This window comes from Poecilia formosa, unplaced genomic scaffold, assembly GCF_000485575.1.
Source record: "Poecilia formosa unplaced genomic scaffold, Poecilia_formosa-5.1.2 Scaffold30, whole genome shotgun sequence".
Classification (NCBI taxonomy): domain Eukaryota; kingdom Metazoa; phylum Chordata; class Actinopteri; order Cyprinodontiformes; family Poeciliidae; genus Poecilia; species Poecilia formosa.
The window spans coordinates 2,630,859-2,657,054 of record NW_006799969.1 but is presented as its reverse complement, the minus strand read 5'-3'; the positions used below and the strand labels follow the sequence as shown (position 1 = coordinate 2,657,054).

General features: G+C 38.4%; 2 protein-coding genes and 1 long non-coding RNA gene across 3 annotated transcripts; 2 read left to right on the top strand and 1 right to left on the bottom strand.

Annotated features, from left to right (window-relative positions):
• The first annotated feature begins 184 nt into the window (after nucleotides 1–184).
• On the top strand, nucleotides 185–2,715 carry LOC103136140 (glutathione-specific gamma-glutamylcyclotransferase 1-like). Its single transcript, XM_007549251.2, has 3 exons — nucleotides 185–611; nucleotides 736–771; nucleotides 1,939–2,715. Exons 1-3 carry the CDS (start codon nucleotides 441–443, stop codon nucleotides 2,338–2,340), a joined length of 609 nt encoding a protein of 202 aa, XP_007549313.1. The 5' UTR covers nucleotides 185–440; the 3' UTR covers nucleotides 2,341–2,715.
• Nucleotides 2,716–10,896: 8,181 nt separating this feature from the next.
• On the bottom strand, nucleotides 10,897–11,237 carry LOC107835902 (uncharacterized). Its single transcript, XR_001661744.1, has 2 exons — nucleotides 11,122–11,237; nucleotides 10,897–11,039 (listed from the first exon to the last, which is right to left on the bottom strand). It is a non-coding gene; the product is annotated as an uncharacterized LOC107835902 (long non-coding RNA).
• A 2,583-nt stretch (nucleotides 11,238–13,820) lies between these two features.
• On the top strand, nucleotides 13,821–25,970 carry LOC103136139 (zinc finger FYVE domain-containing protein 1-like). Its single transcript, XM_007549250.2, has 12 exons — nucleotides 13,821–15,258; nucleotides 16,012–16,516; nucleotides 17,051–17,265; nucleotides 17,458–17,564; nucleotides 17,661–17,769; nucleotides 17,885–17,982; nucleotides 18,413–18,530; nucleotides 20,026–20,196; nucleotides 20,420–20,600; nucleotides 20,713–20,826; nucleotides 23,390–25,307; nucleotides 25,342–25,970. The coding sequence occupies exons 1-11, from the start codon at nucleotides 14,758–14,760 to the stop codon at nucleotides 23,620–23,622; spliced, it is 2,352 nt and encodes a 783-aa protein (XP_007549312.1). The 5' UTR covers nucleotides 13,821–14,757; the 3' UTR covers nucleotides 23,623–25,307; nucleotides 25,342–25,970.
• The last annotated feature ends 226 nt before the right edge of the window (nucleotides 25,971–26,196 follow it).

The following is a 26,196-nucleotide window of genomic DNA, read 5'->3' as shown; positions in this document are numbered from 1 at the left end:
ATATATAAGTTGAAACATATGTGTTTAAATTTAAACTTCGTGTTTGCTTTTTCTTCTCAACTTCAATGTTTTCCAACCTCATGAACTTCGATTGCGTCACTGCTCATTCATGATAGGCTACGTTACTTAAACCCCGCCCACTCTGCAATTTTATTGGCCGAGCTTGTGCAGCTGCGGTCACTCAACAACAAATCCACGTGTTATTTTTCTCCTGAGCTCAGTGGAGAAACGGACAGTATCTACGAGTTTAAATCAGAGGACAGTCAGAGCAAAAAAATACACTCAGCCCTTTGAGTATGATGATATGAAGGATCAGCACTTATCTAACAGGAGCAGTGAAGTGTAGCAGACAGGATGGGCAGAAGAAAATAAGACGTATCAGAGAGAGGAAGCTACCTGTGGACAGAAGGTCTCGTGTTTTTTAGAGACTAGAGATCAGGATGAAACTTCTAGATATGGCACACGAAAAAAACAGCCTTTGGATCTTTGGCTACGGATCTTTAGTTTGGAAGCCGGATTTTGCTTATAAAAGACGGAAAGTTGGTTACATTAAAGGATACAAAAGACGGTTCTGGCATGGGGATGATTTCCATCGAGGGGATAAAGAGAAGGTGAGTTTTGAGGCCATTGTCCTTCTCTTTTTTTGTGAATTGAATACAGTTCATTGACTAAAATGTACATGTATTACATTGTGTTATATAAAACATAATAATTATCTGTATCTTTGCTATTCAGCCAGGCAGAGTTGCCACACTTGTAGAAGATGAGGAGGTGAGTACCGTGGCATTACAGCCAAAAACCTCATTTTATTTTAATGTGGTTTTATGTGATAGGCCAACACAAAGTTCTATATAAATGTAAAGTCGAAAGGAGATTTAACCTGGTTTTCATTTGCTTTCTTTTCACTTTTTTCACAAACTAAATATGTGGTATAAACGTCTGCTCAGCAACTTTAGTCAGAACTTTGCTGAGCCAAAGTTACAGCTGCAAATCTGACGTTTCTGCCAGCTTTTCACATCTGGAGCAGGAATAATTTTCTTCTTTAGTAGAATAATTTTTTCCCCCTCAGATGAAAGGTCAATGAAAGGTCACATGTCTGTCATGACGCGGCTTCTGGCAAAGAAGCATGTCATGTAATATCAAAGTATGATATGTCAGAAGAGAACCAAGTGTTTAGAGAATGTTGTTGTGCGACACAGCTGTTGTACTGAAGCAGCACTTCTGAGGAAGATGGAAGTAAAATGTCGAAACATGTCAGACATGAATGAAGATAGATAACTGAGCATCTAATAAGAGTAGAAGAAACCCAGTAGGTTTTGCTTTAAAGCCTAAAAATGAAAGAAACAAAGAAACAGCGAAATAAAAAGAAAGAAAGAACTTAACTGTAGTTTGAGCATCACAGTAAAACATTTTTACTTAACTTATAGTTCTAAAACTTAGTTTCCAAGTGTAAGATCTACACAGCATAAGTTGCTGATGACAGTTTTAGGTGGATGGCCATGGATTAAAACATTGATGAAAGCTTAGTTTCATAGCTGAAATCAGCCACGTCTTTGTTGCTGACCTGGCTTGTGTGTTCTTTGGTCTGTGTACTCATTAGGTTATTTCTGAAGGTAGTGATTGCACTGGATTTTATTTAAGGGCAACGGAGTAAAGAGGGATAAAATACACATGCAGGTCAAACCTTCCAGGCTTTGTGTTATGTGTCATTTTTCTTGCCAGTTCATAATTATGTACTTCTTTGAGTTGGTCGATTACTTAACTTCCTAGTAAAAGAAATACAAGTTTGTTTCTTTCTACTGTCTTTTATTTTTATGTATTGCTTCCATCGTGAAAGAATAGTAAATCTGGATTCTGCCATGTATCAGGTCTGATCACAGCATAGCATGTTTGTTCTAGGTAGCACTGCTGCTGACACTGCTGTGTTTTTGAGCGCAGGCCTGCACATGGGGCGTTGCCTACGAAGTGTCACAATCCCACATGGAGGAGTCCCTTCAGTACCTCAACGTCAGGGAGGTTATGCTGGGAGGATACGTAACAGAAATTGTGGAATTTGTTCCTAAAGAGAAGAGCCACACTCCTCTGCTAGCTCTGGTCTACATCGCCACATCGGACAACCCCATCTACCTTGGTCCAGCCTCAGATGTAGAGATTGCATCCCAAATTTCAATTTCCAGTGGAAAAACGGGCCACAATATTGAATATCTGCTCCGGCTGGCAGAGTTTATGAGGCTGTGCTGTCCGGAGGTGGAGGACGAGCACCTTTTCTCCATCGAGGCAGCTCTGTTAAAGATCTTCCCACATGGAGAGATCACACTCTCAGCTCATAAAGCTCTTTAATGGGGACCTTAAATGATAGCACACTGGACTTCTTTTATGATTTTTCTGATTATTTAAGGTATTCGGTGCTATGAAAAAAACCATAGGATTTCATGTGAAAAATTCCTCTTTTTGTTGGTAACAAGAAAGATTTTGACTACAATATGGAGGGTCTGCAGTGAACACTTGTTTTCCTTAAAAAAAAAAAACTACTTCTTTTAAATTTGTGTTTATGCACTTTTAAAAATTTACTTTTAAGTATATTTGAATAAAAATGTTGCATTTTGAATGAAGGTCATTGTTTTAGCATTAAAAGCACAGACTGCAACATGCTATTCTGACTTTTTCTTTTGTAGTGGACATGGAAAAGAGTTTATCAAGTTACAATTTTGTTTATTTTTTATTGTGTTTGGTGTACTCTTAAAAAAAGCATTTCAGTGAGTTAAAAGGAAGTTAAAAACTCATCAAGATTAGGTCATTTGAGACTGAAAGGGGTTAAAGGTTGCATGATATGCACTTGTAGGGATATAGAAAGATATTTTTTTAACTGGTGAGTCAAGTGCAAAAATGATTGCAAAGAATTGATATCCTTTTTATTTTTTCTCGATTTATCACTTTACAACCACACACTTCAATGTATTTATGTGGATTTTATGCGACTGACCAATGCAAAGTAATTGATTACTGTAAAGTGGAATGAAAAGAACACATAGTTTTATGTATACAACAAAGTGTAAATCTAAGTTTGTGAACATAGGTTTTGAACTGTCTTTCTACATATAATCAACTACATTTAGACCTAGTTTCTGACTGAGTCAATCAAACATGTAGTTTGATCTAAACCGTTATAGCTCTGGTTCATGGGGCTGCAACCTGTGACTCTTTGGGACTTGTACAATGACTCTTAATAACTTTGGCTGTACATGATTACGAACCTACAAAATGTTTTTGTAAAATCTAGATGCAACAATAAATGCAAGTTTGATTTTTTTAAAGGCGCAACGGTTTCTTGTGGCCGACTGCAAACAGGACTTATAACTACTTTCTTTAGGAATGCAGAGGAATTTTGTAAGGTAGTTCAACTGTCCATAAAGGGCAATTAATAGTCCTGGTGACAAATTTGGTCACCTCAGTTACCTTTTAATATGGTACGGTTTCAAGGAAGTAGCCACCACTGGGTGCACAATAATTTTGGCACTGAAACTGCACCATATTAATCAACCTGATTAAGAAAACTAGTTCTGTTTTGGGACTTCCCCGGAAGCCTGTCGTGAAGATTGTGCAAATTAGGTTTGTATTAAATTTACAAACCTTTGAAGCCTTCACTGTATGCCATTTTCCTCCCTTTACTCAAATAAGAACTACTTTATTTTAATAAACTCCACAAAATCCCCATAAAATACAGTGAAGTTTGTACTTGTAGTGATGTAAAACATAAAATGTCCAAGGTCAATTGAGAGTATTGTAGGACCCTGGGGCTTTTTAACACTCAGAGGGATAATTCCTGGTAAACCAAGAGGGATATCTTGAAGAACATGATATATCCAGACATGCTGCAATACAGAAAAGTGCACAGAGGCTTATATGGGGGCTGAGGGGGGCAGATAGAGGTTTTCACTCCTGGCTATGAGTTTGACGGAACTAAACTTGTGTCAAATGCTCAGATGGAAAATGAGTCGTTTCAGAAGTGGAGAAACAAGCTCACATTTTAGCCTCTCAAACCTGTGACTCAGACTTAGCTCCTTTGAAATCACCTTTAATAGGCCAAAGGTTAGAGCAAGGGCAGGCAATGCTCTATTCAGACTGGACTGACAAATAAAAAACCTGGGGGAACATTTTCCCCCATGTTGACAGACTTTATGTTTTATTGGATAGTAGTTTTTTTTTTTTTTTTTTTTTTTTTTTTTTTTCTGGAACAGCTGTTTAGCTGTTGGTGACAATAGTTAGAAAACATTTGTTGGCTCAACTCAATGCTCTCCAACAAGGTAGTATTGGTTTTAGTGAAACTAAAGTAAGCTCTCCCAATGAATGCTGACAGACAGCATTGAATCAACACAGATATGTTCTTTGTCATTTCCAGCAGAACAACTTGATAATAATATGTGTGCCACATACCATGCAACCCAATCTAGTACACTCTGTTCACCAAAAACAGATTACATGACTCACAGAAGCTCAAGTACCTTCTGTGCTTTTATTTTCATTCATGCAAAAGGAATGAACACTGCAGATTCTGCTCCAAATTAAAACATCATTAGTTGTGCATTAAATGCTGAAAGTGAAGACCAAAAAAAATATTCGACTGCAACCACGTTACCCTCCAAACCAACAAAGAATCCCTGTAAAGTCTGAGTCTTACTTTGCAAGCTCACAAATACTTGGAGATTTAACTCTCTTGTGAATCATTGAACTAATATTTAGTTCTACACCCACTTTTTCTGAGAACTATCTACTCTGCAGGGTGTCAACATATTTCCAGCAACTTTGAATAGGTCTTCCAGCCCATGGCATTAGAACCACATTCCACAGTCGCTCTGCATTTCTTGGTTCAACTTCAGAAACAGCATGTTTAATATTAACACACACGTTGTCTGCTGTATTAAGGCAGTGGTTCCCAAAATGTGGGGCGCGCCCCCTAGAGGGGGCGCAGTGCCATTGCAAGGGGGGCGCGGGAAGCAGTATGGATGAATGAAAATAAATAAATAAATAAAATAAAATAAACAGTTGCACAAAAGTGTTTCACTGTAAAGATGGTTTGTCGTGTGTTTTGTTGCAACCTGACGTGTGAGATAAACTTCAGTGGAGTTTGAAAACAAAATATGTGTACAGGTTTATGTCTGGTTGAACAATATGTGTGCCCAGTTGATTTTTTCTTTTTCTTTTTTATGGGGGATTTTATTGTAATCCATAAAGGGGCAGAAGAAAATCTTTGGGAACCACAGTATTAAGGTACAAGGATTGGGATGGCCACTCCATGACATCAATCTTTTTGGTCTGGAATCATCATAGTGACTGACTTGGGATAAGTATATTTTTAAAACTCCGCTGCCAAGGGCAACTTGTTTTCAACATAATCCCTTCAAGTGTTGCATAACCAAATGGATCCATGGTCCTTGGTATGTGATAGAAAGGCCCAACATCACCAGGTCACATTAAATGAAAATAGTCTTGTATAAAACTAGGAAGTACTGAGAAAGTATTGATCACATCAACAGTTTTCACTCTAAGCATTTGTAATACACAGGATACACTGCATGATGGGTAAAAGCAAAAAGTTCTCCTAAAACCAATAAACTGTATATGTTTACTTACCTCATGGTTGTGGAAAGCTGGTGCCGATCTCCAGTAGTCATTGGGTGAGGTGGGGTAGACTCTGAGCTGTTCATCAATCGATCACTCAGCAGAAACCAGTTTTTAAAGCCACTAGTTCTTCTGAAAATAAGATCTCATGTTTTATCTTCTATACACAGCAGACTTTATTTAGCAGGAACATAAACATTTCAACACAATCTAGAGGTCAAGTCCTTGGGATATGCATGTCAGCACAAATGGTTTAATGTTTCTCAAAAAATGTGATGCATTTTTAACTCTCCATCTGCATGTTAATGTGCACCAAGTTTGAACCCTGACCTTTGATCTTAGGTTGGTCAGTGCAGAGGTTATAGGTCACCCCGGACGCGTTTTAAAGAAAATGTGATACGGTCTCTAATGGAGTCTTTCTGCTTTCCAGTTCCAGCACTCTATACTGTGAGGTCAACTGGGAACTCACCCCACTCTTGCCTTCATAAAGGCTACTTCATCACTAAAGGAAGAGTATCTATGTGCTGAAAGCACAATGGCACTTTGTAGGAAATCAAAGGCCAGCCATTCTTCACCATTTTATCTTCTAAACATTAGAAATATTTGCTTTACCAAATCACCAGTGCCAAACCTATGTTTATTCATGCTTTTAGTATTTTCTACAACCCCTTCTTTGAATCGAACAAAACCTCTACTATAACATCTACTAAGATTGGTGCACTTAGAGAGAGGGATCTTTGTCCGTTCTCTTTAGCTTTCCAGAATTCTGGGCTCCTGTCTTATTATCTCTTTTATTTAGCTGTCCCAAACATTTTCTGTAAGATACTGAGTCCTTGGCAGGTATGACCTGCATGATCAGATCCAAACGATCTACAACCTCTGATATGTGATATAATCACAAACACCACAGTGTGAGAACTGTAGCATGGTTCTCATACTAATAAGCCATTTCTACCTTATTATGTTATATGGATCATCATCCACCTAAGAGTCTTAGCCATATGCAATCTTTTCTATAAGATTGTAATTCAAATGTACTTTTCTACATTCATCTTTTGGTTCAAGTTTACAGGGAGGTGCCACTGACAGAAGGGTTCACTTGCAGCAAGACGTTCCTGGCTTTGAATCCCAGCCTGGGGTCTCTCCAGTGACCCTTGGAGAAAGCCACCATCTCCTCTGTAACTCTGCATTGGGAAGTCATTATAGTGGATAGGTGGATGGGTAGATGGGCGGATGCCTTAAAATTAATCCAACTCAAGTGTTTGGGATTAAAGCAATGAATATGAGTCAGAATTTGTTTTTCTGTGACGCCTCCCTCACAACCAGGTGACAGACAGATTGTGTCTAAATGTTATTGTGGAAACTTGATGATCACAAGGTGTCACAAGCTTTCATATTATTCACTTCTCTTACCATCCTCCTCTTTGTGTGATGAAACAATAAACATTGCACCCTTGTTTGTCAGAGCTCCAGATGTTTCAAGGATATTATCTATTGCTCTGACGGTAGCCGTGGAAAGGGTTAGGTAGGTAGTTGTTTTCTTATAGCCAAAACCTAGCTTTGGAGGATGAGTACGCTTTTGGCTCACTTGAAAAACATGTTCTCTTCTCTTTCTCATCTTGAAGAATGACTCAGTTAAATGAATTGCTGGTTAAAAATAAGTGATCTAAGTATAGATTTAAAAAAAAGAAGTTTTATTTTGTTTTAAAGGAATTGTTGGGATTGTATTAAAAACAATTATTTCTTGATGTTGAATATCTTTACCACTAAGCAACTTAAATCTGGTTAAGACCTGCATTTTTCTAGCATATTAATTACGAGGCGCTACTGCAATAAAAGATTATCTTTTAAGCTTTCTCATATTTGGTAGTTGACTGTAACATGCCATGTCTTGTAAAAATGTTGCTCAGTTTTTAAAATGCATTTTCTGTGAAAATGCAAATGATCTTTTAGGGACACATCGGTACGAAACAAAAGCTACTGTGTAGACATGACATAATAGGTCTAGAGAGCACCAGGTGATATTTAACATTTGTTTTTGTATGTTTGTCATAAGAATTGAAGTAATATTTATATTTTTTGACATTTATTTTTCAAGTAATTTTTTGGGAGGGGTTTATAAAGTTTAATGTTATAATAATCAAACACATTTCAGAAAGATCTGAAAAAAAGACTGGAGGTGATTTTTAGCTTTGTACAGCTGTTCATCTGGTTTTGATGTTATAGAAACTAAGGTTTATCTTTTACACCAGCACACAAAAGTAGAATATCGCCCTGTGAAGAAGGAAGACTGAAGCTGTGTTGACAATAGACAGAACCAAGTAGCCTATTAATGCTTCATTAGTTTCCTCACTGCTTGAGAAACACTTTTTATCAACCTAATTTTGTTTCCCTACTTACACTTTATCTTCAGCTACATTCAGCATGCCACTACTTGGGTCTTAACACCTGTGATTAAGTCTCCTCTACCTTTACGTCATCATGAACTAGCAACATGATGACGTAACATGTTTGCTAATGTTTTGAACAACTTGCTCATGATGCCGTCAGAAATGTTTGCATTGTGATATAAGCTAAGCAGCACCAAACAAGTCATCTTGTTATCCAGACATTATAACGCATGAAAATAAAACCCATTTGTGAAAACCATGTTTATTTTTGTCTTATGTTTTGATTAAAATAAGTTATTCTAACTCATGTTAGCCTATATAACTTTTCCACTGGTTATTGTTAGCTTTCATTTTCCATTCCTTTCTGAAACTTACTTATAATGCAGCTTGGAATATGGCTGAGTTTTCCAGAAAATGTCAAGACTTTCCTTTAACTTATCTCTTTTATGTCTTTTTGTTGAAAAATTACCTTGCACTGCTTCCTGAGTGGGTAAGATTCATTGACAAAAGATTTGTGAAATCCTTTTTTATTGCTACAGTCATTAGTTTGAAGCTCTTTCCCACAGGCTCATTGTGTTTTTGTTTCATTTTTTCAGTTTATGGGCCATGACACCAAACAAAACCTTCTATCAAAAGGATATTTAGGAAGACAATGGTGCTAGAGGGAGGTAAGGGGTGTGCTTCCTGGTCTACTGTGCAGGAATGCCAGGAAAGTCAGGAAACATCTGAAACTAACTCAGCAGTGTAATCCAAATCTTTCACTTATCCAGATGGCTTCCCACTAGTATCTACAGGTGCAATGAATCCAGAACAACAGACAAGGAGCCAATAAAGAGCAAAATATATGTTCAGTCGATATCTTTGATGTAACGTTAGCTTTCCATGTTGATTTGCGTTGTTCTTGCTTCGTTTAAAACAGCCATGCGTTAAATGTCTAAGAGTCACTTTTGAAGCACTACGTTTTTTCAGTTATTTTTGTTTCTTTCTGATACTGTGATTCAGGAAGTGTATATTTTAATCACAGATGGGAAGTAACTAGTTATATATACTTGAGTACATTTTTTTTAATCTTCTTCTAGTAGTTGTTTACTGCACAATATTTTTTTTACTACATCTTGACTAATATAATTTTTATGCTACTATTCTTTAAGTCCCTCTATTCTTCTTATGTTTCTTCACTAAATTAGGAAAAAAAAGACAGACTTACCTTCTTCCAGAGTGATTGGCTCATCAGGTTTAGAAAAGAGGCAGATGAAGTGATGCACCCATCATGCCTAGTGTCTACTTTACAAGCTTGTAGAGGCATCTCAATGATCTGGGTTTGCTGCAGTTTATGAGGTCAAAGTTCAGAAAAATCAAGAGCCTAAAGAATGAATGTATGCATGACAATGCAGAAGCTTATCAACACATAAAACTAAAGAAAATAAAACAGAAAGGGGTTTATGCTAATTTATTAAATTGTTTAGATAGATCTTATACTGGCACAATATTGATACCCCTCTCACATCAACTCAAATTCTTGCACCTTATTGTCACTGCACAAATGATTCATGGGAATTCAGACCTGTGCTTTCCCCCAACCCCTGCTCTTTGTGCAGTTGTTCACATTCTTCACAAGCAGCCAGTTATGGAAGGAAAACATAAACCACATCCATGAATTAAATTAATCCCGAGATTCAGGATGTTCTGCTACGTCTCTTTTGTTGATCCGATGCATTTGCATAATCTTAGATAACTTTATTTTAGCAGGACTGTGTAATTTATATCTCTACCAGCTTAGTGTGAATCATCCTGTCCTAATTTTTGCCTTGATGTTGGTCAGCGAGCATCTCTGTCAGTTTAGTTACTCCTGGTCCATTAAGGGTTAATGGGGGTCCTGAACCAGCCAGCTAATCCCACTTTACCCTCCATAGAATATGTGAGGGGTCTGCCTGCTGTCCTTTGTCAGAAAGGTATGGAATCCCTCCTCTTGTACCATAAATCACTTATACAATTTGATTCAGTTATTATTCAGAAGCATATGTTGTAACTATAAATTGATTCTCCTACAGGCCTCTTGGTTGCTTCTGGGAGCAAATCTTTTCTTGCCGCGTCAGTCAGTCAAATTGGATGGCAGGTTTGGATTTGAGTCATGCTCTTTCTACTTTGGATAATAGATGGAACATCATTTTCTGTAAGGGATGTTCTAACCTAACCTCGCTTTAAACCTTTCCACAACATTCTCCCTGACCTGTATGCTGTGTTCCTTGATCTTCATGATTGCTCACTCATGGTGAGTAAGTGGACATGACCCCTGAAGACAGTTGGTTGCACTGGATTTTATGTTAGAGGAGCGTCACAAGAGATGGTTAAGAAGGGATGGCCTTAAATTGGCTATGAACAGTTGATTTGTAACTGAACGATATGTAAATGTTCATAACTCTTTACTAAAGAGATATTGTGCCATAAACATTATGGAAGGGGTTTGTTTACCATAATGTTGCCATTGTGTCTGCATTGGGTCCCGTTGATCTATGGCTTAAGCAGAAACATAATCTTTTAACACTTATCTGACAGATTTTCCCCATTGTTGGATGATCTTTCAATGCATCCAAAATTGTATGCTGCTATTACCGTAAATGAAAACTGGATTAACTCATGTGGCTAACCAGTTAAGTATTGGAGTTGACCACCTTACACAAGTCAGGAGTCAGACTGTAATCACCAAATTGATCTTTTTGATTATGAAAATGTGGAATTAGGCGTATGTGCTGCATGGTCTCCCCCCTAAGCCACACAGAGACCTTTACTAAGCAGATTAGCTCAGTGAATCTGTGTCAGGAATCAGGATACTGCGCTGGGTGTCGATTCATGAGCTGAGAGTGTGAGAATGAAGACACAAAACATGTTTACGGTAAAAGAGGTGGCAGTAAAGCCTCAAAAGCTTTTTTCAGCACAATAGTGACACCTGCTGCTCCTTTCTGAGTTACATGTGAACTTTGCCTGGGTGTTTGAACTGATCTTGCTCGGAAGAGCTGCCCTGCAGATGATCTATGATAAAAGAGGATAATACAGGAAACGAGTTTTTGAATCCAGAGATATTTAAAGACTCTTTCCTGTGTATGGATTTTACCTTGGACTGAGGAACAGAGTTGTGACTTGCAGCTGTCAGAGGTGAAGCACAGAAGTGAGTTTGCAACATGAACAGACCAGATGTTGTCCTCCTGCCATGGAGAATACAGTCTATCACTCACACTGCAGGTGGTGGGAAAAAGAGGGGGGGCGGAGGGGAGAGGCACACAGGAGAAGAGAACGAACGAGTGAGAAACGAGGGCAAACAGGAAGCAGAGGCCTTAAAACACAATGCTCCCAGAGTTTCCTGCAGGCTCACACAGATAAGAAGCAGCACTTTGTTTAAAGGGGCATTTTTACCCCCAAACATTTCCCGCTTCTGAAAGCACATCTTGCAAAACTTGCAAAGCGGTTCGGCAGAACATCGGTGACATTGTGTGGTGCAAAAAGTGGAAGAAAAGGAGTGAAAAAACTTACAACCTTGACTCTGCAGAACAATGCACGAAGCTCAAAGGAGGTGAAATACAGAAGGCAGTGTCTGACACGGGTTCTGTGTGCTTCCTGATCAACAGGTAACACCAGCGACACACTTTCAATGCAATGTGACAGTGTTCATCCTGAACTTTTCATTCATTGTAGTTGCAAAGCTCAAAGTATTTTATTAGGATTATTTTATAATAGAACATAACACTGGACATAATATTGAGGTGGAAGGAAATCTCCAGTTCATTGTATTTGCATAAAAAAACCCCCAATTAGTTTCATATTTCATATTTGCAACTTCACTAATTTCAGGATTTGCATTCCATTTAGTTATCTAAAGACTTTTATTTAAGAAAACCTCAATAAATTTTACGTGGATTATTGGATAAACTAGCCACGAGGTCAAAATGTCTTTGGGACTGTTTATGTTCAGTAATTCTGAAGGCTACTTACTTCTGTTAGCAATATATTCTGCAAATTAATTGGTGTATTTTTTATGATCATTGATAAAATAAATTTGACTGTTTTGTCAGCCAACTAAACATAGTTTCTTAAGGATTATCACCTGAAAGCATTAGCTTTGAGACAACTGAGAATTAATTTGTATAAATAATCATTACTTATATCAATAAAGTAACTAACAGAATATTACAATAAAATCAAGACCGGGCATATTTTCCAGCTGCTGTCTAACCGTCCAGTTATGTGTGAATTTATGAACTCAGTCACCTTAGAAAAAAAGGCAGGATAAACCAAAGCACACAATGTTGCTGCTATAAACAACAGCTGATGACAGTGTAACAATGCCAATCCAGCTGTGCCCTTTGGCCCTCAGTTTGGCTTCATTTGGTGCAGATTGTGTTGCTTGGAAATAGCATCTCATTGGGCCAAAGTGTTTTTTTTTCTTTTCCCTTTTGTCTTACTGTGAATTCTAACCTGAATTTCCGTCTAAATTAACTTTCCAATTTATATGTAAATTGGAAAGTTCAATTACAATATCTTGTAAACAAGACATTGCTTTAAAATGTTCCTAAAAACTGCAGAAAAGCGGTTATTTACACCGGAGAAGCCGCCACTAACCGTCACCATGTCATACACCGTCATCAGCAGCACGCCCAGCGGCGGCAGGTCTTCAGGGAACAAAGGCCTCAGCTGGGGTGGCTGAAGATCGGTCAGCTCATGAGAGCAGATGCATGCTCTCTTCTTTCACTTTTTCTGTTTAACTGTCAGGTTTTCTTCACGTGACTTGAATCCCAACTCAGATCAAGCCGACAGATACAGCTGAATTTCACAGCCTTCTGTAAACAGAAATATGAGTCATTTGCTTATCACCGTGTTCTATTTCATCTGTCAGGATGAGTTTGGTCACTTTTCGCTGTCTCTGCTACCCCCATGTGGACGTCTCCATCCTCTGTTTCAGCCTGGTCACCCTTCCACAGCATCTCTGCAGGTGGATTTCCCAGATCAGAGGCGCAAACCCGATTTCCCCATTATTCTGGTGGGAACTCACCCTAACCTGCAACACAATGTGGACATCCTTTGATCTTCACCAGCAGGGCTTCAGGCAAACCAAGAGCCTTGAAGACAGAATCAGAGCTCAGGACTATGAGTGCTCAGCTCTGACACAGCACAACCTCAAAGCTGTGTGTGGTTCTGTATCTGCTATCAAGCACAGACATGAAAGTACTAAATAGAAACATAAGCCCACTTAAACAATTAAAATCTTTTGTTGGTTGGAGAAAATTATTCAGATTCATTTTTGCATTAGGGCAGTGTGGAAGTATCTTACTTGTTCAACTTTGTCTGTTGTTGCTGTTTAGATTTGTAATATGTTTTGCACATTTCCCTATGATTTTCTCATAGTTTTAAAGTCCAGTTGTATTTGGATTGAACTATAAATATTGAAAGAACTATCTGTAGGATCAGTATGATTGAGTTGACTTTTTTTGTAAAGTGCGTTGAGATGAAATATTGTGAAACTGTACTATATAAACAAAGTGAATTGAAAACAGAATCGAAATCCACGTTGCTCTCTTCAGATTTTTGTTTATAAAATGTGAATCATAGAATTTCCATTTCCCTATGGGCCACATAGTTTAGATCTATCGCATAAAATTCTCATGAAATACATTGAAGTTGGGATTGTAATTTGATAAAAGGTGAATTGGTGTATAAATACGTAATACTTACATGTCCAATTACCCAGCAGAGAGTTTAAAGTGTAGAACTACGTTTCCCGTCATGCCACAGCACTCTACTTCCTTCTTCACCCCTTTGACTGAAATAATCAGATCAGCTGATCTGACCTAGCAACAACACAACGTAGCTACAGAAACCTGCAAGGGAGGGGGGCTGAAGAACAAAACAATGACACTGCTCGGAAGGATCCAAACACAGTAAGACTTTAAAGGACTTTTAAAAACGTAATTGGGAGGATTTCCCTCCCGATTTAAAGCCAAACCAGCCGCAGTTACCAGCGGTTCTCTCACCGGCTAAATTTGTATATGCCTCCTCAGTTCAGTTGACAAACAGGAGGCTAGCTGCTTGTTTTGGACGGATGAGGAACATTAGCGTTTGCTGCTCTTCCGTGGAGAAAAAAGTTAAAACACAAATCGCTAAATTAGGCCAGCTGTAAGCCGAACGGAGGCTGAATCATAGAAAAAATAATTTTATGAATTAGCTTCCTAAGCTCAGTTTGTTTTGCTAGCCAGCCTGTTGTTAGCATTGACATTTACACACATATTTATGTCAGGAAAAAGCTCCCGATATTCGCTTGGTACTGTCTGTTCCCTCAGATTTATACAATAGTTATTTTTTAGCACCACATTTATTAAGTTAGGAATTGAAGTTGGAAAATCAAAATCGATCACAGATATACCTGAGGAATGTGTTTATAAAAATAACCCAACGCAATCACCAACTTGTATTGCACTGGCAAGCTAACTTTGTGTTTAGCATATATGTTAGCATTACTTTTAGCAGCAATAAATGACATTATTTAAAACAGCTAAATCACCTTAGACAATTTTTATAACTTAATCAAGTTAAAAGCAGCTAAACCTGTCAGCATGCAACTGTCTTAAGATTATTTATTAATATAGCATCATTTCAGTTCAATACTTTGTGTGCATTTCACGTTAACTGTTTGTTTTTGGAAATAGCTGCTGCTCTAATAAAGTAATAATACGAATTTAAGATAATCTTCTAATAAACAATGAGTGGGCATGGCTCGTCATCTGAAAAGGGAGTCAATACAAGTTTAACATGTCAAGAGAATTATTCCTGTGGTGGCTCCGAAGAGGCGGCATTTGAGTGTGATGACTGCAAAACCCTCCAGTGTGTCAGGTGTGAGCTGGAGCTCCACCGTCAGGAGCACCTGAGGAACCACGACCGGGTCCCAGTTGGTCCTGGCCATGTTCCCTACTGTGACAACTGCAAAGGAGGGAATGGGGATGGCAGCAAACGCCTCAGGTCGGTGGTTCGCTGCCAGAATTGCAAGTTGAATCTTTGTCAAGACTGTCAGAAACGTACCCACAGCGGGAGCAGCAAGAAAAAACACCAGCTCATATCTTACCCTCCACCACCCAAACAAGCTGAAGTGAACACTGCCAAGACTTCTGTCCAGAACGCTGATGTGCCTGAGTCATCTGAGAAAACACGGCTTCTGGAGAAGGTGTCGAGCTTTCTCTTAGTTGATGAGAATGAAGAAATGCAGGTGAGTTCTTCCTGTTCTTCCACCCACTTTGTTTCAGTCACTTGTGCTTTCATTCAAAACCTTTTTCAGACAGACTGAAAATGTGCTTTGGACAAATGTCACTGCTGTTACTGAGGAACAGATCAAGTCTCTGAAAACCAATCTATAAGTTGTCAAAAGGACTACATTATGCAGATTCTTGGCCATGAATCCAAAATTGTGTAATGTTTTGATTTCTTCATCAAAACATTACACAACATTACACATTTCACAAGCAAATTAGAAGTTGCCACTTCTATTTTGCCATGTTACACAACACTCCATTGGGGTGGAAAAACCAGTTTGTTTTTTTTTTTCACTAAATTGCTTCTGAATCACTGGGCAAAGTTTTTGTGGAGGATGTTGTTTTTTATCCTAGTGTTTTGGCAAAATTGGAGTGTTCACCTGTTTTTCTCTTTGCAGTCTTTTTCCCCATTCCCCAAAGAGTCTGAAAAACTGCTGTGAGCTGGTTCTCTGCAATTCAATCCTGATACTTCTTGGAGAGTGTTAGAATGTTTTTCCTTAAAGTTTTTTTGGTGACAAGTTGCTTCTTGATTGCATAATACCATGAATTCAGAAACCTTCCCACCTGTTTGGTGTTACCCTAATAAGCTCTGCACTGGTGGCAGTCTAATCCCTTTGTAGAGTTGTCTTTTATAAATTAGGTTTTCGTGAGGATTTGTCCGTCTTAAATTTTGTGGTTAATGCTGTATACTCTCCGTTGTTCCTCTCAAGATAAAAGATGAATCGTCGTTCATGAGATCCCTCGGGTGCAACCCCAACCAGCTGCTGAAGGTGGTGTCCATCTTTGGTAACACGGGGGAGGGCAAGTCGCACACCCTGAACCACACCTTCTTCATGGGCAGAGAAGTCTTCAAAACGTCTCCCACTCAGGAGTCCTGCACAGTGGGTGTATGGGCAGCATTCGACCCCATCCATAAGATTGTGGTCATCGATACAGAGGGGCTGCTTGGCAACAGCTCCAAACAGGGCCAGAGAACTCGTCTTTTACTCAAGGTGCTCGCTGTCTCGGACCTCATCATTTACCGCACTCACGCTGACCGCCTCCATGACGACCTTTTCAAGTTTCTCGGTGATGCCTCCGATGCTTACCTGAAGCATTTCACCAAGGAGCTAAAAGCCACGATGGCCCGCTGTGGACTGGATGTCCCTCTGTCCACCCTGGGTCCTGCGGTGGTCATCTTCCATGAAACCGTCCACACCAAGCTCCTGGGTTCAGGTGACACACACTCATTTTCCTTGCAGCAAGTAATCACTTTACATTGCACTTGATGCTGTGCAAACAATAGCCCTTAAAATGTGTCCCTCTGAACGCAAAATGCATTCACACGTACAGAAAATGGGTAGTTGGATGTCACATAACCAACTTACTGTATTAAATTTTGAGTTTATGTGAAACACCAACATAAAGTATCACAAAATAATTCATTTGGGCTGTGTCTCTACCAGCTTTACACTGAATATTTTTGTCCATTATATTCCATTTTAGCCTGTACTGCACATTTTGTCTGATATTACCATGTTTCGCCATGGTGTGTCCAGGGTGATGTGCAGTATTGGTTTTCTAGTTTTGTTATTGCTTTGTGAATAAAAGAATACACAACATAAATTAGAAGTCCTATTTGTTATTGCTATGTGAAATTATGGTATTAGGAAAAGAAAAAGGTCCTGTTTTTGCACACTCAGTCATGTGAACACGCCATTTGTTCAAAAACTTTGGTGAATGTCATATTCTGTCTTTGTCCTACTGTAGATAAATCACTGGAGTCTGTGGATCGGCTGCTGTTGGAGCGCTTTAGGAAGCTTTCCCGCTTTCCTGAAGCCTTCAGCTCCTTCCAGTATTGGGGCACACAGACTCTCAGTCCTCCTACTGATTTCCGGGGCTTGCAGAATAAACTGGAGCAGCTCCTTGATAACAACGCCACGCGTTCTCCTCGTACCCTGGGCGTCATCTTCAAAGCCCTGCAGGTAGAGCTGCATGTCCGCTGACTTTTCAATAATTAATCTGCTTTAATCTGGCTGGATGTTTAGTAGACCTTGCTGATCTCAATGAGTGACACTGAACATAGTTTAGGCTGATTCGTAGTGTAACTGACTCTGTTTAGTTGCGGTTATAATTGAAAGTTTTTGTTTGGTTTTTTTTTGACACTGTTCTTGCAGGCATTGAGTGAGCGCTTTAATGGAGAAATCGCAGGTGAGGTTGCAGCACACAGCTGTTTCTTTCCTGATGAGTACTTCACCTGTTCCAGCTGTTGCCTCAGTTGTGGGTCAGTACTCTTGCTTTTTTAAAAAAAATAAAAAACAACAACAGCTGTCGCCCCATCTATTTCAATGTTCATAATTAATAATTGCATTTATCACAGATCTGGCTGCAAGAGTAGCATGAACCACTTACAGGAAGGGTCGTACCACGAGGCGAAGCAACGCTGCCGTTACTCTGCGCAGTATGATAATCGCATTTTCACTTGTAAGGTACGCATAGTTGCTCAGCTTTATTTTTTGTTATTCTGTTTTTAGATACAATGCTAAAAATGCACTTTCTTGATTAATTGATTAGGCATTACTTGGCCTAATATTTTCATCTCAGGCTTGTTATGAAGGAGGGAAGGAAGTGTTGGTCGTCCCAAAGACATCTGCTTCCTCAGACTCCCCATGGATGGGCCTCGCCAGATACGCCTGGTCTGGGTGAGTAACGGGGAAGTTCACCTGGCAATGTTTATCCAAGCTTTACTCAACATGCTTATTACATTATACGAGGCACAGATCATTATCAGATCCTCGAGGTGTAATAACCTTAACAGCTTTAAGACTAAATATTGAAATAAACTTGCATAACATAATCTAGTGGATTTTATTAAAAACAACAACAACAACAACAAAACTATTTTGTAATTGCCATAATTAAATAAATCATACATTTTAACACACACTTACTGGTTACTGGTTTGTAAACCGTAAATTATTTTAAGGTTCATAAAAACATTGATACTCATCCATATAGGTGACTTTCAATTCAGTCCAAAAAGAGACGCTGCCATTTTATCTATTTATTTATTTTGTTTAGATAATGAACATATTTAAACATATTTATATTTTTCTTTTTCCATATGTTTAGTTACGTTATTGAATGTCCAAACTGTGGCGTGATCTACCGGAGCCGCCAGTACTGGTATGGCAACCAGGACCCTGTGGACACAGTCGTCCGCACTGAGATCCAGCATGTTTGGCCTGGGGTAATAAAAGCAAACTGCTTGCATCTATTTTTAAGTGATATAATTGTTTAAAGTGAAGTTATTATGGAATAAAAATATGTTGTATTATTTATAACTATATTTTATCCACTATAAAATAGCTACAACTTTATAATCCTAGCAGCCACTTTTGTCATCACTCCTTCTGATAACATTTTTCTAAAGCTGTAAAGCTTACGTGACAAAAAAGAAACATGTCAAGTTTTAAAAATTACTTTTTTATGAAACGTATGTTATGGTTAAGTTGCCAAACCATGACAATTAAAACAACATAAATTTTTTTTACAAAATGAGAAATAATATGTTTTTCTTATTGAAATGCTCTATTTTGACAGGGATTGAAGAAAAAAGTGTGTACTTTGACAAAAATGTATAGAAAAAAAAATGTTTTTCTTGTACCATTTTTCTCACTGTCTTGTAAATTATTTGCATTATTATATAATACACTTAAATTAGCCTTTTTGTTACTGTTATATGTAAAGGTTCTGCTGACTTTTGCAGCAAATAAGCAGCTTTAATAACAGTCCTTGTACAGATCCTGAAAAGCCACAGGTTGAAGACCCCTGGCTTATAATCGTTCAAAGGGAAATTTATGCTTTTGTCACTGCTTTATTAGACAAATAATATACATGTTGCATGTGATTACTGCAAGATCAGCGGATGGGCCGGGATCATTTTCTGATGACTGCAAGATCTGGAAACGCACCGGACTCTTCCGTTTCCAATGTCTCTGCACAACTGATGCAAAAGAGCAGATTAACGAGTCGTACAGCCCCCTGGTCTGAGCCTACGTAGCTGTGTAGTAACACTGCAGCAAACTAAAGCTAGTTCCTGTCACATCTTTTAAGTCCAATAAAGCCCAGTTTATATAGTGCACACACGTTTGGTATTAGGATTACTTTTTCAGAGATCTACTGAATCAGGATAGGATAAGTTACTTTAGCTGTTATGTCACTGTTAAGTAGTATTTTTTTATGCATTCAAGGAATAACTTCACTGCTCTCTGACCACAGTGGTCAGAGAATTATTAGCTGAATTAATCAGAAAGTAGTTTGTGCTGTCAGATGTATTTTCAGTTAAAAGTATTTGGCACCCCAAGTAAGTAAGAGGAGCAATTGCATTGTTACATGGTATTAGGTCACTGCAGTGAGATTTAAATATCAGTTGTGTAAATGCTTTAGCGATGGCCTACATATGTGGTATGCAAGAATTGGGCAACTCATGCTGCATATCTAAAATATCCACATCACCTTGACTTGGCTTGTAGTCAGATAATATACTGTATTAAATGTTGAATTTTACAGATATGAACACCTTTTCAGTTTCAGTTTTTTTTTAATGGCTAACATCAGCTAAATAAATAGTATTGTTACTCATAGCTTCACAGATCCTCATCTCACAAAATCCAAACTGTCGCATGATGCAGACCTTGAAATATTGTTGTGACATTCAAACAGATTCTTCTGTGGTCTTGCAGTCTGACGGCTTTTTAAAGGACAACAACAACGCTGCACAGCGGCTTCTCGATGGCGTCAATCTAGTGGCCCAGTCGGTATCAGAGCTCGGCGTGAAACCTGCCAAGGCTGTCACCTCTTGGCTGACAGATCAGATCGCCCCGGCCTACTGGAAACCCAACTCCCTCATCATGGTGAGTGACACAGACTCGCCCTCTGCCACCCGCCACCAGCAGCCAAGTCAACACTTTCATGTCCAGGGGGATGTTTACTCTCTATAGCGCTGGGCTCCCGTTGCACAACTTAATGCGTGCCTGTCACGAAATGAAATGGGGAAATACTACTGGTTGCAGCCTCCTCCCTTCAGCTCTTGATCAATAACAACATGTGCTGTTATTGCGTTTCCCTCTGTACAAGATGTGCCACAAGTGTCACGCAGTCTTCCAGGATAACGACACCAAGCATCACTGCCGTGCCTGCGGGGAGGGCTTCTGTGACGGCTGCTCCTCCAAAGCTGCGCCCGTCCCGGAGAGAGGCTGGGGTCTTGCCCCTGTCAGAGTCTGTGACGTCTGCTTCGAGCAGAGGGCTTCGTATGCAGGTACGCCCTCACAGATTTTAAATGTCATTCCTCTTCCTGTTTATGCTGGTATTTAATCTTTATGTAAGCATGCCTCTTTTTTTTTTTATTGAGGTTTTTCTTCTTTGTGCAGAAATACTTGCGTCAGAGCTTGAGGAGGAAGAAGGTGGGACTCTGGCCAGGAAGGTTGGAGAGGCTGTTACCAACACCATAGGGGTTGTGGCTACTGCTATTGACATCCCACTTGGTAAGTATTGCTCAAAAATCAGATATAGTTGTGTAGGTAGGTATGGAAGATTCAAAATGGGTAGTATATTGCCCCCTTGTGGTTGAGTCTCATAAAGCTTATTTTGTGGACAAAAATATCCCTAGATTAAGTTTCTGACAGCTGTTATGCACAAGTCAGGTCAGTTAAACTTAAATAAGTGAGAAATAGCAAACGAAGCTAATTGCTTGCTTTAAATCAAACAATGACTTAAAGTAAAAATCCTTATCAAACCAGAAAACTATATGGGTACACTCTTGATCAGCTAAGAGGATAAAGTGTGGCTTAAAATCTTTGAATGTATTAACCGTAATGCCTGTTTTATAGCTGCACATTTGATTTACCAGATAATTATAATTTTAACATTAATGTTTAAAGAAGTGGGTTTGCCAAAAGTTGCTGTTTTTGCTTCTGAATGACTAAGTCTCCATACATGAGTCACGCTTTACCCCTGCGCCACCATGATGTCTCATGAGCTACATTTTTATAGCTTGATAATCTTACTATTGTGATCTAATCAGTGATTTTTGATTAACTGCTCCTTTGTCATCTTTATTTTTTTTATTCAGAGCTCTATACATAATGAAATGCTCAAAGAAGTGTTTTGTATTTATACGCACACACAACAAAAAACTGTCTGTTGAATTTCTTCAGTTTGCAGCTGTTTTTATGAAGGAGTTAGATCTAAGTCCTTCAATCCCTCCAGTCAGAATTGAACTCTAATTGTTAAGAACTGGTTATTTCTTCTCACAGCTACAACTCTTTTCAGACACTGCAGCCTAAGTTTCTGGCTGTCTTCTATTGATTCTTTGTTAGTAGGTGCATTTCCTCCTCAATAACTTTTTTCAAATCCCAGCATAGCTTTCTGAGGCCATATTTTTGTTTTACTTTAAATTCAGTTTGCACTGCCTCTGTCTGTGTAAAAGTAGATTACCAGGCTGCAAATGTGATCAGTGCTCTAGCCCCTCCCTCAACGTCCCGAGTAAACTCAAACTTTTTAGGAAAGTACCTCCTCCCCAAAAAAGAACTTATAAAACGGCTGAATCGTCATGTGAATCTGTATCATGAAATGAATCTTTAACAAAACCAGGAAAAATCTAGCTAGCAACAGAGTTGTTCATTGAACTGAATCGTCAAATTTTATCTGCTGTGTTGAACTCAATGCATGTATTTTTTATTAATGGATATATTGTGTAGCACTAAAGGGACTTATTTGTGTCAGAAACAAACATGTGTCAGAAACACGGCTCTGTTGTGTTTGATGAGTGACATATTGTGACATTCTCTTGCCTCATTTGCTTCTTAAGAAATATATTGACTGTTTTAATGTGTTTGTTAGGTTATTACATGCTAGCCTGGTGTTGACCTAAATGTACTTCTCAAAGGCTTTGATAAATATGTTTTTGATAACCTGATATCCTGTTGGAAATGTCTCTGTATCCATGGCCATCCCTAAAATACCTCAGAGCAAACTCTACTCCAATCACAACAAAATTAGACCACCTACTTACTAGTTTTTTTTATTTCCATGGTAACAAGAATCATGTCTCCTAAAGATTTTATTCACCACATAGTAATGGTCCACTTGAGACATTTATGATTAAGAATATGCACAATCAGTGTTTTTAGTGCCTGTAGTTAGGTAAAAAGTTGTTTATGATATAAAAAGTGATATGTACTCTGCAGGTCTAATTTCCGTAAAGTGTTATATACACTTAAGGATATATAATACTTCCCAGGTAAAGGGAACTTGAGCAATATCTTTCTCCATTATTTTGACTCAAAGTCATAATGTTGATACTTTTTCACATCTTGCATCATTACAAGTGCAAAACAACATGTTTTATTGCAGTCAGAGCTAAAATTGAATGATTTAGATCAAGGCATACGCATGTTTTTGAATGGCTCAGTCAAAGGTCAGACCTAAATGAGAATATGTGGCAGGACTTAAAAAATTTACACAGACCATCCAATTTGACTGAGCTTGAGCCATGATGCAAAGAAGGATGAGGGTGGAGACATACCCCATTAACCAAAAGGACTTGCAGATGTAACTGCAGCAAAATGTGGTTCTACAGAGTAGCTTCAGGTCCACTGAATACCAATTCATGCCATGTGTTTTTCTAATCGATTGTAAAAAAGGGTAATTTTCCTTTCACTTTACAATGAATACGCTAACTTGTGTTGGCTTATCACATTAAGCTCCATTAAAAAAATATTGAAGTTTGTGATTATAATGTGACAAAATGTGAGACTGCTCAATATGCATGAGTACTTTTTCCAGGACACTAAGTTTTTCAGCAACTTTTCAGTAGGTCTAATGCTATTTATCATCAGACAGACAGATTAAACTCCGTCTTGATCTCAGACTCTTTTCTCAGCAATATTAATCTTCACCTTGCTGCTTTTATATGACTCAAAGTCATATATATATATATATATATATATATATATATATATATATATATATATATATATATAATATTGTCAAAGACGTGTTTGTGTGTTGTCGATTGACTATATTTTTGTTCCGTTTTCTCCTTAGGCCTCATGAAAGACGCAGCCCGTCCTGCCTATTGGGTGCCTGACCAGGACATCCTGTTGTGCCACAACTGCCAGCGCGAGTTCACTGCCAAGCTCTCCAAGCACCACTGCCGTGCTTGTGGCCAAGGAGTGTGTGACGAGTGCTCCCCACAGCGTCGAACGGTCCCTTCGCGGGGCTGGGATCACCCTGTCCGCGTGTGCACCGGCTGCAACCAGAAACCTGGAGAACTTTGATATGGTTGCTTTTCCTTCCTCTTAGCACCGGAGAGAATTGTTCACTCATTGGCAGTCTGTCACTACTCAGGTGTACACCTGCTACTCTAATGGATTGGTCTTGCATATATGGAAAGGAAAACATAGGGAATACTTCAATATTTTAGCAAATTTGAATTTAAGAGTTCCTGTGGCCTTTCTAGAACACACAGAACATGGGGGTTACTTGACCTGAATTTTAGCTTCATATTTTGATCATTATGGACATAAATCCAGAACTTTTCCGTTAAACAAAGCTGTTGAGGTATTTTTCTATTATTAGAAAATATTTTAAAAAATGCATTATTTGAAAGGCTGATTGTTGAAGATGATGGTCGGTTGTTGTGGTTATGACTCCAGCAAAACCTATCTTGACTGGTTGTTTCTGATCTTGGGCGTGTAATGAAAGTGTGATATTTCATATTTGTTTAGGCATAACTGCAGGTTCCGTTGCATGCATGCATTGCAAGATTTTAGTTTTTGCACTAAGCCTTTTTTCAGCTGTTATAGGCTGTTGCTTGAGATGGCCAAAAGTTAGGTATCCAGCAGAGGAAGTATGCAGTTCCAAACTGAGCTAAACTCGGCAGCAGTAGTTTCAGATTTGGATTTCTGGTGTGCCAAAATGTATTCAGGTCATTGTGTCTGTGCAAATGTAATGTTTATATTCTATCATGCGATTTGTGGTTGTATGAACTCACAGAGGTGTGTGAATCTGACTTGTTGAAAAATATTTAAATGTTAATTATATATAAAAAAAAATGCTTGTAAGCACACTGTCTGGCATTACAGTCTCGGAACTCTATGGCCTTTTTACTTGTTCAGACAATAAGATCTGAATCAACCTTAGCATATCTCTTGCCAGGTGGCATTTTAGAGTTTAGATGTTACAAAATATTTGCATTTTATGTTTAGGTTTTATTTTTGTGTGCATTTCAATACATGTACTACCTACTCGTATCTGTAGATCATGGAATACCAGAGGAAAACAACATCAGGGTTTCTCTCCAAACTAGTTTTTCATTATTCAGTAACCAAACTGAACATCGGCACAGTACCTTGAAAACGTATTTATACCCACTCTATTAAGCAAATCACAAACTTTGATGTGTTTTATTAGGATTTTAGGTCCTACGCCGACTCAAAGAAGTGCATAATTGTGAAGTGGAAAGACAAGGAAACATGGTTTTCTCATATATTTTACATATGTCCATCTGAAAATTGTACTGTGGAGTTGGCAAAATTCTAACAAATTAATACACTTTGATGTATTCCATTATACTTCTGTGTGGATGTTTAGAGTTGCAACCGTCTTGGAAGGTACACCTCTGCTGTACTTTCAAGTCTTTCGCAGACTCCAACAGGTTTTCTCCCCAGGGTTGCTCTTTATTTAGCTCCATCCATCATCCAATCATCTCTGACCAGCTTCCCTCTCCATGATTAATAAAAAACATCCCCACAGTAGGATACTACATTATGTTCAGCGCCATGTGTGGTGTTAGTTTTCCCTCCACACAGCAATTGTACCACACTCTTTTAATCTTTTGATGATAAATTTAACTGATAAATGGAAATATTTAATGGGTATCAGTACTTTTGCAAGGCAATGTGTGAGATAAGGACTGTTGCAGCTTTTAACTCTTTGCATTTACGTAAGCTGTTATGAAAGGGTTTTTTTTTTATTTACGTAAGCTGTTATGAAAGGGTTTTTTTTTTGGTCCATCCTCATTGTATTTTTTTTTCATATTACTGTACATGTATATTTATATTTCTTGTGTTGGAAACTAAGCCAATTGATCTTTATTTATTTTTATTTTATGTTTTTAGCCCAAGACTGGTATAGTGATATTCAGATCTAGCTGTTCTGACACTTTGTCTCGCATGATGTAACAGAGTTTTAACCTGGCTTGCACCATTGTTAGTTTTATTGAGTAACCTGCCTGTTACACAGTGATGTCATGGAAAGCACAAAGGGTGGATGCCTTTGTTGGTTAAAACAAAGAAATATAAAGAAATATAGATCTTTGTGGATAGTTATAATTTTTTCTCTGATCAAGGTTAGGCTGCCTGGTCTCAAATAGATTTATTTGCTTTATTGTTCAATCAAAGACTCCCCTAGCAGTCTTGCACATAATAGAATACAAAATGTTGTAGTCCTGTCTGTTCATATCTCATTTATCATGTTTTGACTTTTTTAACACTTAATACTTCTCATTTACAAACAAGGAGGAATGAGTGATTTACTTTAAACTGTTTGAATCTGACTTGAAGAAGACTGGTGGGGGAGTTGCAAAGGATTAAAGCTGTGTCAGCACCTGTCTGTCAAAACATAATCTGGAGCTGCCTCCATGTTTTTTAGTGCAAGTGTGTGTGTGTGTGTTTTATATCTCTTCACGTACTGTATGTGGGAGGAAGAGATTGTGTGCACTCCATTCCTGTCAAACACTGCAACCACAGAAATAGTGAGTGGGAAAAGATTTAGTGTGCTTATTAAATATGCTAAATGATTTATGCTTATTTTAATAAAGGAAATATTTTTTTTTTCCATATTAACATTCA